At 37.5% G+C, this 13,303-nt stretch overlaps 1 protein-coding gene across 1 annotated transcript in view; it reads left to right on the top strand.

The window, feature by feature from the left end:
• The window catches only part of ttc38 (tetratricopeptide repeat domain 38), a 41,280-nt gene that overhangs the window by 22,015 nt on the left and 5,962 nt on the right, over positions 1-13,303 (top strand). The window contains exons 6-11 of the mRNA XM_030136920.1: positions 1,788-1,863; positions 2,224-2,343; positions 4,501-4,560; positions 4,777-4,815; positions 5,418-5,499; positions 9,375-9,540. Of these exons, the coding sequence (XP_029992780.1) occupies positions 1,788-1,863; positions 2,224-2,343; positions 4,501-4,560; positions 4,777-4,815; positions 5,418-5,499; positions 9,375-9,540 (543 nt within the window). The remainder of the gene's footprint in view (positions 1-1,787; positions 1,864-2,223; positions 2,344-4,500; positions 4,561-4,776; positions 4,816-5,417; positions 5,500-9,374; positions 9,541-13,303) is intronic.

Raw genomic sequence — 13,303 nt, 5'->3', positions numbered from 1 at the left:
ATGAGTAACCCTGCATCCAGTCCTGATATAGCTATTGGGTTTTTTATTGAAGTGAAAACATATAGTGGTGTACCTGCTTAGCTGGTATTTGTAAGAAAAGTGGTGAGTGTAGAGTGTCTTTAGGTGTTGACAGTGACTGACTTCCACTGTCCTGCAGAGGGTAATTTCAGTCTCAGGGGGTGGCCTCGGGTTTTCTCCCTGCAATTGCGAATGTCCTTTATGGATGACAACTTGTACAGAATAAATTGTTGTCTTTCTTCCACGCCCCTTCCCTTCTAGAATAAATAGTTTGCTGAAGTTTACAGAGGAGCGAGAGCGAACACAATCCAGTCGTGTTTTAGCATGTAAAGTTCAAGCTTTAGAGTCGTGCTTTCAAGCTGCGTTTGACGGATCCACGGCGTTATGTCGGAACATTACTACTGAGAAAATAAAAGCATGCGTTTGTTTCTCTGCATTGCAGTAATGTGAGGAAATCTGGGCTCCAAAAATACTGTCTGCTCTTTATTCTTCTGTCAAATCTCATCTCTAATCCAGAAAATAACAGCTATACCGAATGTTTTTTTTTTTATTTAAAGATGTAACTGGTAACAAGATTTGTACCTCCGCCAAGTGAAACGGCAGAGGTTATGTTTTCATCAGGGTTTGTCTGTCTGTTTGTTTGACTGTTAGCAAGATAACTCAAAAAGTTTTTCATGAAATTTTCTGGAAATGTTGATACTGGCACAAGGAACAAATGATAAAATTTTGGTGGTGATTGGGGGGGGGGGGGGTTTGTTTGTTCATCTGTCTGTTAGCAAGATAACTAAAAAGGTATGGATGAATTTGGATGAAATTTTCAGGAAATGTTAACATTGGCACAAGGAACAAATGATTACATTTTGGTGGTGATTGGGGGGGGGTCGGATTTATTGTTTGTTCGTCTGTTAGCAAGATAACTTAAAAAGTTATGGCCGAATTTGGATGAAATTTTCAAGAAATGTTAATACTGGCACAAGGAACATATGGTTAAATTTTGGTGGTGATCGGGGGGAGGGGGGGATTTTTTGTTTTTTGTCTGTCTGTTAGCAACATAACTCAAAAAGTTATGGATGAATTTGGATGAAATTTTTAGGAAATGTTGATACTGGCACAAAGAAAAGAACAAATGATTAAATTTTGGTGATGATCAGGGGCGGGGGGGGGAGGTCGGATTTTTTGTTTGTTTGTCTGTCTGTTAGCAAGATAACTCAAAAAGTTTTGGATGAATTTGGATGAAATTTTTAGGAAATGTTGATACTGGCACAAAGAAAAGAACAAATGATTAAATTTTGGTGATGATCAGGGGCGGGGGGGGGGGGGGCAGATTTTTTGTTTGTTCGTCTGACCGGTAGCAAGATAACTCAAAAAGTTATGAACGAATTTGGGTGAAATTTTTAGGAAATGTTGATACTGGCACAAAGAACAAATGATTAAATTTTGGTGGTGATCGGGGGGTACGGGGGGGGGTGGATTTTGATAAAATTTGCAGGAAATGTTGATACTGGCACAAGGAACAAATGATTACATTTTGGTGGTGATCGGGGGTGGGGGGGGGCGTTTGTTTGTTCGTCTGTCTGTTAGCAAGATACTTAAAAAGTTATGGACGAATTTGGGGGAAATTTTTAGGAAATGTTGATACTGGTACAAAGAACAAATGATTAAATATTGGTGGTGATCGGGGGGGACTGATCTGCCTTGGCGGTGGTCTGCGCCCTCTGAGTGCTTTTCTAGTTTTTAAAGATTGTTTTCCTATTATTTTCTGTCGGCAGCTACCTCAAAGGGATGTACTCCTTTGGTCTCCTGGAGACTCGACTCTATGACCAGGCAGAGAAGATAGCTATGGAGGTGAGATATTTTCCTCTCCGTTACAGTCTTTGTTCACAGTGTCACCATTACTGTGTGTGGGCGGTCCATGCTTTCTGTGCCTTTAAAAAATTTGTCACTTCTATACAGAAAGTCAAAGCAAAGTAATAAGTTGCTCATCCAAACTTCAGTTTCTGCCAGACGTGCGCTGCATTCGAATAAGTTTCCTGACACGAGGGTCACTTGGAAAAAAGATTGGACATCATCATAGACAGAATGGAAGCCTGTAACTCGAGATTTAACCATGCAATCTTTTTTTGAAGTGTCATTTTACTCTGATGTGAGAAATAAAGCTGTTTTTGTGACATCAGTATTCCACCTCATGCCTCATCCTCTTTGCAGGGCCTTGCTATGACTCCGGATGATGCTTGGTCTGTCCACGCTGTAGCCCATGTGTATGAGATGAAAGCAGAAGTGGATAAAGGCCTGAAGTTCATGGAGGCTACCCAGAATGACTGGCAGGTGCTTTTCTGACAAATCGTATCTCGGTAACCTTGCTAACTTCTGTTTTTTGTTCCAGCGCACTGCATGAAATTACAAATGAAATACCTCGAGGTCAAGTATTTGTCCATATTTTCTTTTCTTTTTTTTTTTTTTTTTTTTACATATATATACTTTATTTATATCTCCACATTTTATGATAGACAAAGTACAAAAAAAAAAAAAAGACAGACCACAACAATTAGAGCATCCAGGTTCAAACTCCAGACAAACAAAATATAGACATGTTCAGGACAAATTAGTGTAGGGTTATACAGGTTCAAGGATTTCTTTGATTAACATGCACATTCCATTTTTCCCAATATTTTTTACATTTATCAGTTGTGTGTCTTAATGAAAAGGCCAGTCTTTAGATGTCATAAGTTTCATTCACAACAGTTGTTCAGTCCAGAAGTGTTGGGGGACCTTCGCACAACCATTTTCGGGTTATGGCTTTTTTTGCCCCTGCTAATAATATTAGCAAATCATATCGGTCAGATTGCCTCATCTCGTGTGGTAGGTTACACAAGTAATTACCGGCGGAGGTTATGTTTTCATCAGGGTTTGCCTGTCTGTTTGTCTGTGTGTCTGTTAGCAAGATAACTGAAAAAGTTATGGACAGATTTAGATGAAATTTTCAGGAAATATTGATACTGGCACAAGGAACAAATGATAAAATTTTGGTGTTGATCAGGGGGTGGGGTTGGGGGGGACTGATCTGCCTTGGCGGACGTCTGCGCTCTCAGAGTGTTTTTCTAGTTTGTCTGTTAGCAAGATAACTCAAAAAGTTACAGATGGATTTTCATGAAATTTTCAGGAAATGTTAATACTGGCACAAGGAACAGATGGTTAAATTTAGGTGGTGATGGGGGGGCGGATTTTTTGTTTGTTTTGTCTGTCTGTTAGCAAGATAACTCAAAAAGTTATGGATGAATTTGGATGAAATTTTCAGGAAATGTTGTTACTGGCACAAGGAACAAATGATACAATTTTGGTGGTGATCAGGGGGTGGGGTGGGGGGGTGGAGGGACTGATCTGCCTTGGCGGATGTCTGCGCTCTCTGAGTGTTTTTCTAGTTTGCTTGTTTGTTTGTCTGTTAGCAAGATAATTCAAAAAGTTATGGACGGGTGTGGATGAAATTTTCAGGAAATATTAATACTGGCACAAGGAACATATGGTTAAATTTAGGTGGTGATCGCGGGGGGGGGGGGGGGGTTTGTTTGTCTGTCTGTTAGTGAGATAACTCAAAAAGTTATGGATGAATTTGGATGACATTTTCAGGAAATGTTGATACTGGCACAAGGAACAAATGATTACATTTAGGTGGTGATAGGGGGGAGGTTTGTTTGTTTTGTCTGTCTGTTTGCTAGCAAGTGTAGACTTTGTCTTTTAGGTATCCCCATAAAAAAAATCTAGTGTTGTGAGGCCTGGTGAACACGGAGGGTATTCAACGAAACCCCTCCGTCCAATCCACCTGTTTGGCAAGTTAACCAGACCTCACACCACTAGACTTTTTTATGGGGATCCCTAAACGATAAAGTCTACGCTATGAGACCTGCAACAGTCGCTGAATTGAGAGCAGCCATTGAATGTGAATGCACGCAAATACCAAGGGAACTGTTTTGTGATGTGTGCGATTCCATTGCTTGGCGTTGTCAGCAGTGTCTGGACCAGAACGGACGTCAGTTTGAGAACAGGCAGAACAGACAAAACAATAAAATGATGTTTGTAAATTGTATTAAATTTTGAAAATTAAATGAATTTTAATAAACACCTACTTTACAATTATTTAAAGTGTGTATACATTTTTTGGGACACCTTGTATTGTTGATTTCCTTTATCACCGATGACCAGGAGGGTACAATCTTAGCACAGTCCCAAAAAATGTCAAAGTGTCCTGCCTTCACAAAGCCACAGTTCCTCCAACAGTAACCTCCGCTCAGATTCTTACATTGTTTACTTTTGACATGAGGTGTTACAAAAAAAACATACAATGTTTTTTCCATATAAATTCCCTCCACTGACCTGAACAAGAAGTAGTCATTGCAGTTTTTACATATATTTGACCATTCATTTGCAGATATTGTTACTTCAGCTTCTTTTTTCCATATTTGTCCTTATTTTTCTTTTAAATTCCAGATATCTGATGTGCTGGCCAGTCATAACTATTGGCATTGGGCGCTATACTTCATAGAGAAGGTAAAGATTATAATGAGTTTTCTCAGTCAAGTGCACAGTTGGTAGCGGGATTGTTTAGAATTTCTATTCATGATATCCTCACCCATGGGTAATTTGAAGTCTGGAGTTGATTATATTGGGAGATTAATTTGTGTTTGCATCTGTGCGATACTATCTATCAGCCTAGCCTATCTCGCAAGTTATTCCTGCTCATCTTTGTCACCTCCTTCTCCGCAGGGACAGTACGAAGCTGCCCTGAACATATACGACTCCGAGGTTGGTGTGTATTGAGAGTTTTTTTTTTATTTTTTTATCAGGATTGGACTGCCATATCTGTCTAGATGCATATGAAGTCCTTACACTAGTTATGCACCAGTACACAGGGGATGTCGACTAAAAGCAGCATGTCATGTTTGTTGCGAGTCAAGAGGCCAAGTGTGAACAAATGGAAGTCAAATCCATGTGAGGATCTGGAACCCCCCCCCTCCTTACACACCCCTACCCCCTACTCCCTTCCCCTTCCCCTTCCCCTTCCCCTTCCCCTTCCTCTTCCCCCCATTTCAGTGTCAACAGCCGCGACTGATGATTTTTTTATTCAGGCGCTGTAAAAATAACAGCGACACGTATAAAAGGGAGCACTTTGATGCCCTGTACCTTACAAGAACATTTTATTATGTTACTCACTACTGAAATAAGATTGAATGCAACAGAAAGTCTCGCCTCAAGTTAGATTCATGAATGTTTAACCAGTCAGCTCAGAGTAATTCACAACACGTACAGTAAATGCTTTTTTTTTTTTCTGTGTGTGTGTGTGTCTTTAAAAAAAAAAAAAAAAAAAGTCATCGTGTTCAAGGTGAATTTTCTTCCGTTTCTTCAAGGTGTTCAAACGTTGTAAAGCCACCGGTTCTATGCTGGACACTGTGGATGCCTGTTCGATGCTCTACAGACTGGAAATGGAGGGTAAGATTTAGTCTCTGCTAAGCATATTTATTTATAAGGCATCACCAGCACTGGAAGCACTGACAGTGTCAAGGAAATTAAGGGAAAAGTTTTTGATTTTCCACTCCGCTTGTGAACGCTGTTGATCAGAGTTTGATTAAAATTCAGTAAATTATGCTTGTCATTGCTCTGTTGGAGCTTTCAAAATGACTGGCTAGTTGGAGACAACATTTATTAATGTGCTGCTGCTGGATTGAAGGGGAACTGTAACATCTAATTTAAGATGAATTTAGATTGTTTGGAACTTAACACAAACTGTTAATGAGGTGATATCGCTTCAGTTAGCGCACCTCATTATTCCGACACCATTTAAAATTGGATATAATAAGCACAGTTTGGAATATGTTGAATAACTTCCTCATTTTTTTTTCATTATGTTGCAACAGTTTAGCCTTTTTAAGCAACATTTCAAATGTGCAATAACTTGTTTTTACCTTTCAGTACTTTTATTATTATTATCCTACTACATAATGCGCGTTCTGTGTCCATTTGTCCGATCAATATCCGATCAATGTTGCAGCACAGGATGGCGTTTGTACGGATTTTCCTCAGCCTTCACAGGCCTGATCGCCGCCAAACTCGCCAAATGAATAGAAACATTACCTGACTATCTACTAGGCACAATTTTATGTCTGTATTCAGATGTTGTGAGGTATGCTGGGAGATTTTAGCCTCTCATGCTATCGTACAATGGCACCATGGGTACAATGCAGCTAGTTATTATTATTATTATTATTATTATTATTATTATTATTATTATCATTATTATTATTACTATTATTATTATTATTATTATTATTATTACTTTTTTTCTGATCAGTACTCTATTTTACAAATAAGTTTGTCTGTGCAATAACTTTTTTTATACAGTGGTTTGCAAAAATATTAGAACACTTGTCAAATCTTAAGAAACCAGTGGTTTATTTGTTCTTAGAGCCTGAATTTCACTTTTTTGCCATTGCAAAAGGTAAAGGCAAAGGTACTGAGAATATTTCACCTACAAATTTATCAGTCCATTCCTTTTTTTTTTTACATTTGACTCTAATATTTAGTGTGCCCCCCCCTTGGCAACAATCACAGCAGTGCATCTTTATGGCACTGTGTCAATGTATTTTCTGAGAGTTTCAACCCCAGTGTCATTCCACGCTCTCAGAAGTTCATTCCAGAGAGTTTCCTTAGAGTTTCCTAAAATTGTTGCCAAGGGTGTGTGTGTGTGTGTGTGTGTGTGTGTGTGTGTGGGGGGGGGGGCACTAGATGTTGTTATTAGATGCTGATAGAGCAAATACAACCGTAGATATGACGGTTTGAACCCGGAGCAAACAAATGTGAGTAAAAGTATGAAAATGAGGTGCGGGACGTTATATTTCTGACCATATCTTTGTCATTTTTTGTCCTTTTTCAAAACGGAAAAAAGTGGCCGAATCTGCAAATTCTAATCCTCAGACTGCATTAGCATCGCAGGTACAGGTGAGAATGACCCCTACCTGAACTGGATGTGGAAACCAGGAGGACCAAGGTGTGAGAAAACCAGAGAAAACGCCTATGTAAAGATATGCTGTTATGTCAAATATTTGAATATAGTTTTAATTTATTACAATTTAATTTTATATATCTAATATTTGGAACCAATATTCACTTCTAAAGTCTTTGAAAAGGTTCGTTAAGCATCTTTGTGTTATTTATGCAATAAATTATGTATGTTTTTCAAATCGGATTTTATATTTTTTGTGTGTTTTTTGGCCTTTTGTGTTGATATAGTAGGTTAAAGTGAAATAATAATAGGCAGATGAGATAGTTGAAGTTGTGCTGGGAAAAAAAAGAAACCAAACATGGGTATAATAAACATTTCTTTATATAGTATATAAAGGCAAAATCAGAAGTACACATAAATGGCCAAAATCAGCTCAGACCCCTAAGGATTAACAAAAGATACACTGGTCTACAAGGAAAATGCTTCCAGAATAAAAGTAATGAAATTTTACCACATGAGAGTCACTGATAAAGAAAAATCAAGTCAAAAATGCTGGTTGGCTGAAGTTTCCAAGATACAGCCTTGGGTCAAAATGTGAAATTCAAGAATTAATGAGAGAATGGGTTTGACTCAAAAGGAATACTTGTCTCAGAGCTACAAGATGTACTTCAAAACATTGTCTGCACATTAGAATACATTCACTTTACAGGTTCTATTTAGTGGAAGATTTATAAAACTATTATATAAATGTACATAAACCAGTACAGTATATATGTGTAATAACACTTAATCATATACCTTGTAAACATTAGCAAACTGGCACTTTTGTCATTTATTTTCCAATTAATCTTATTAAAATACGTAACATTTAGCACATTTAATGTCTGAAGCAAATCATTTCTAAAAAATTGTAGACCACTGATATCGGTCAGATTTCCTCATCTTGTGTGATAGGTTACCAAAGTAATTCACGATAAAATCCAATGGTAAGTCCATTCCTATTATATTGTTGATTTCCTTTATCATCAATGACCAGTAGGATACAAACTTAGCACAGTCCCAAAAAATGTAAAAGTGTACTCTATTACTCTAATATTTAGTGTGCCCCCCCCCCCCCCCCCCCCCCCCCCCTTGGCAACAATCACAGAAGTGCATCTTTCTGGCATTTTGTCGATGTCTTTTCTGAGAGTATCAACCCCAATGTCATTCTACACTCTCAGAAGCTCATTCCAGAGAGTTTCCTTAGATGGTTGCCAAGGCGGGGGGGGGGGGGGGGGGGGGGGGCACACTAAATATTAGAGTAAAATGTAAAAAAAAAAAAAAAAGGACTGGACTGATAAATTTGTGTGTACATATGAGTGCAGGTGTAATGTTCTTCTTGTGACATCGCGTATATTAGATACTGTATATGACTTTTTTTATATTGTCATTGTTGTAATTTCAATAAAAACACTTTAAAAAAGAGAAAAAAAAAAACAAAAAAAGGACTACAAAAGAACATTGCATAAAAGATAAAGTGAAAATGTGACCACCCCAAAAAAAAAAAAAGAAATTATCTGAGGCTAAACAGAAATTTCCCCCGACTGCAAGGCCGCTTACTTCTTCCATAGAGATCAGAAACAATAGAGGAGAGGTAAAGGTGCGAAAATGCTACTTATAGCGGGTAGTGTCACAGTATAAAGTAATCACTGGGGAACAGACTCAAATTAAAAGTTCCACATACTGACTCAGAGGCCCAACCTGTCAGGTATTAACTAAAATAAACAGATTTTGTGTAATTATGACAATAACTAATATACAATATTATTTGCATACCCATATTAATGTAGAATAATTCACCCTGTTACATACATAGTGTTACTATTGTAAATACTGTCTTCATATTTTGTCTATTTTAGATTTTTTTTTTTTTAGTCTACTTAGCTCTATTATCTTACTTTTGTAATGAAATGATGCTTAACTGATATTATGTCTGAGAAGAGCATGGGGATGAAAGTGGGGGAAAGGTTTGAGGAGTGTACACTAAATATTAGAGTAAAATGTGAAAAAAAAAAAAGGACTGGACTGATAAATTTGTAGGTGAAATATTCTTAGTACCTTTGCCTTTACCTTTTGCAATGGTAAAAAAGTGAAATTCAGGCTCTGGGAACAAATAAACCACCAGTTTCTTCCGAAGTTCTAATATTTTTACACACCGCCGTATCTGTGTTTATATTTCGTTTCTGTTTTTATTCATGTCTTTTTTTTTAACTCTGTGACTCAGGGAAACGCACAAGAATTCCAATGTACCTATACTGCGATGTATCTGTGCAAATAGCAAATAAAGTCTATTCTATTTTAACATTTGTGTGGACGTATGTGACAGGTGTGTGTGTGAAGGACCATTGGCGGGAGCTTCTCCAGGTAACACAGCCTCACACCGACGATCACGTGACCCTATTTAACGACCTCCACTTTCTCATGGTGTCGCTCGGAGCTAAAGATGCAGGAACTTCCCGGTCTCTCCTGGATGGCCTCCAGGAATTGGCTAAGTAAGTTCTGCACTGTTTTTTTTTTTTTTTTTTTTTCTCTTCACTGCACACCTCGACGCTCAGTCAGCCTTACATAAGAACCACACAGGCCTTATGTAAAACCGCCGATGGAAACGAGGCTGAGCGTAGGCTGGTGAAATAAAGAGCAGATGCAGCCAAAAAGAGAATGAAGAGCTGTAAGTCCATCTCAGAGACCAGGGGTCCCTCCCTCTGTAGCAGATGTTGCACCAGCAGCTGCTACTATCTCTACTGAGACCTGTGGAGATAATGTGTTCTGGCATTCTGACCACGGACGCTCTGTGCCCTACATTTTGTCCGGTGCACAAGCCGCAGAAAAGCTGCCATTTCAAAGCAGTTCTTTAAATTGTCATGTTTTCCATCGTTGCGTAACATTACACAAGTCACAAGAGTTTGGGAATGATGCACCTTCAGGGAAAAGCAGCTCTTAGAAGAAAGAAAAGTCAGTTCTTGTGTGAGGAATGCAGATTTGCTCTTTGACTCTGCACCACTTTTATTCATCAGACAACGTTCAGTTGTTTAGCATTTATGTAAGTCTATCACTCAAAATATATAGAATGTCACTCGGTTTTACATAATCCGTGTTTTGCCGTAATGTTATTTTACATAGTTTGCTTTACCGTCAGAGGCCTTGGCTTATTTGTGAGAGCCTTAAGGCAATGTGGCATCTTGAGCTTTAGAGCGAAGAGAATCCTACTCAGATGTTTATGCCGTTCACAGTTCAGAGTAATTCTGTAATATCCTTGTCATTTTGAGGAAACAAACCAGTAGGTCTTAAATATATTTTGTTGCTTTTTCAGTATTTTACATAATACATGTATGACTATGTAATACAGAGGTGGGTACTCTATTGAATATAGGCTGGGATGTCATAAAGGGGGGGTAAACGTGACAAATTAATGGGGCCCAGCAGTCCCAGGGGTCCAGTGGATACAGGTTAGAAGTTGTGAAACTTTCATGCAAGCTTTGGAGTAAAACAGAGGCATAGAAGAAAGGAGTCGGACATTTAAAGTTAAGTTTCACTTTTGGTTTCACACCAGTTATAGCACTTATGGAACACACCCCCTATATGGATAAGTGAGTGATGATGATGAAGGCAGGAGAGAGGAAGGACCACAGCAGCAGGTCCAGAGATGATCCAGGGAAAACCTGCGAGGCAGTAAAGCACAGAGACTCCAGGGAAGAAGACAGTTCTAAATAATCCCAAAGGCATCAATTAGTGATATGTGAGGTATTTGGGACTGTTAAAAACCAACAAAGTCTTTTTCCTGGCTTATTTTTCCCAATAATTTTTTAAAACATTTTTTCTTCCCCACTAAATTTTTTTTACTGGTATTGTTTTTCCCTGGGAAATTTTTTTCCTGGTATTTTTTTCCCTGCAAAATTTTTTTTCCTGGTATTTTTTTTTCCTGCAAATTTTTTTTCCTAGTATTTTTTTCGCCAGGAAAGTTTTTTCCTGGAATTTTTTTTTTCCTGCCAATTTTTTTTCCTGGTATTTTTTTCCTGCTAATTTTTTTTCCTGGTATTTTTTCCCCCCACTAAATTTTTTTCCTGTGTTTTTTCCCCCACAAAATTTTTTTCCAAATTTTTTTTTTTTTCCTCCCTGTTAAATTTTTTCCCTGGTATATTTTCACCATGAAATTTTATTCCTGGTATTTTTTTCCCCACCACATTTTTTTTCCTGTTTTTTCCCCACCACATTTTTCCTGTTTTTTTCCCCCAATATATTCTTTCCTGTTTTTTCCCACACTAAATTTTTTTCCTGGATTTTTTTTCTTTTTATTTTTTTTAAATTAATTTTCATCTGTATACATGTATCTGTTTTTATTTTTTCATTTTTCGAGGAGAGCAGTTTAATGGCTGAATTTCAGTTTTTTTTTTCTTTTTACAAATTTTTGGAAATATCAGACAATTTGTCCAACCAGTTTCTCAAAATCTCTCAAAATTTGTTCTTTACATGTGCCTTTCTCTAAATTTTTGCATTTGTTTTCTTTCTTTTTTTTTTTTCCTTTTCCTTAAACCCGCCTCCACCCCCCCTCTTCGGAGGACAACTTTATTTTTAATTACAGCTTTTCTTTAAGCAACAATCTAGCTTCATATTCACATGTTATATATACACATACATATTTGAGATCTAGGTTGGGTTTGCTATGGGGTTCGCCATCGGCTTGGGGTGGGGGGGTGGGGTTGTACTTTGTATTTAACAAAATTTTTTCACATAATGTCTTTCTTTTTTTTTGGGGGGGGGGGGGGGGGGGGGTTACTTTTGGAGATGCACAATGAAAATAAATAAAAAATTTATTTAAAAAAAAAGAAGAAAAAAAGGAGCCAAAATCAGGATGAAGAAAATGCCAAATTCAACAATATCTTTCTCCTCTTGTGCAAAACAAAATAAACCTAATATAAACTAGCACCTTGACCTGTGTAGATGTGGTCGTTTTTCTGCTGTTGTGTATTTGTGCATGTTGTACCGTATTTGTCCAGCAGTCACCGCCAAAGCCTTCCGGGTATAGCAACGTGATTGTAAGGCTATTGTATTGCAAAATTACTAATATCTCCCAAAATCTTGGTTCTATCAACTTGCCGTTTTCGCTAGTCTGTTTCTTGACTAAAAATACATAAGTATGACAAACTGCAGCAGTCAGCTCTGTACAGATTTTGTGTGAATCCCCAGACACACACACACACACACACACATACAGACCACTTGACTTTTATAATACAGATGTAGATTAAACCTGATATAATTACTTGCTGTTATGGAAAAGTGAGGCGTCTTTTTTAATGTCAACGTCTAGACAGGATATAGAGCAGTAGTCGTGTTCAGGTTGTGTCTGAATCTGATCACTGATTGGTAATTACAGCTGTTAACCCTTTATAGGGCACTCATTGAAATACTCTGAAATTCAACACTTCAACTTTAGTGTGTTATTGGAGGACAGAACAAGACTTTTGGGAATTTTTTCAAATATTGTTATTGTCATGTAGAAAATCAAGGTTAATGAAGTTACCATATTTGGTTCCTTACCCACAAGCGACAAAAAAAAAAAAAAATCCAAGAATCAGCTTCAGTCATAATAACACTACCAGAATGGATAGGTTAAATGAAACCAGTTGTGGTTGATGGGTGTATTGTACATCTCTCTCTTCTAAATCCTTTTTATGTTTTTAACACTCACAATTTAAACCTTATGGATGTAAAATATTCTTTTAAAATATTAAGAGTTCTTTGTCAGCTACATAAGCGACAAAAAAAAAAGGAAATATATACAAAAAAATGCAAAAAAAAAAAAAGAACAAGAACATTTGTAAGGTGAAAGAAACATGTATTTTAGAACATTAGAACATCATTAAGTGCTGATCCAGACCCCTGTCCACATCCACATTATCCCTTTGGACATCATTCCTTACATTAGTACCATTACTTCATGGTACCAAACAAAGCAGGTACACTCACTCTTCATGCAGAGGTGGACCTTACAGACCCTGGACATGTGGCCCGGGGGCTAAAACCGGTCCGCCAAAGGGTCCAATCCAGCCCCGTGGATGAATTTGTGAAATGCCAAAGTTACACTGAAGATATTAACAATCAAGGATATTAAAATAATTTCAGGTCAATTCAATCTAAAATGGGTCAGACCAGTAAAATACTATCATAATAACCTATAAATAAAGAAAACTGCCAATTTTTCTCTGTTTCAGTTTTTAAAAAAGTTAAAATTACACAAAAATGTTTACATGTACA

This window comes from Sphaeramia orbicularis, chromosome 6, assembly GCF_902148855.1.
Source record: "Sphaeramia orbicularis chromosome 6, fSphaOr1.1, whole genome shotgun sequence".
NCBI lineage: Eukaryota > Metazoa > Chordata > Actinopteri > Kurtiformes > Apogonidae > Sphaeramia > Sphaeramia orbicularis.
The sequence above is the reverse complement of the archived record's forward strand: the minus strand, read 5'-3'. Positions and strand labels throughout refer to the sequence as shown.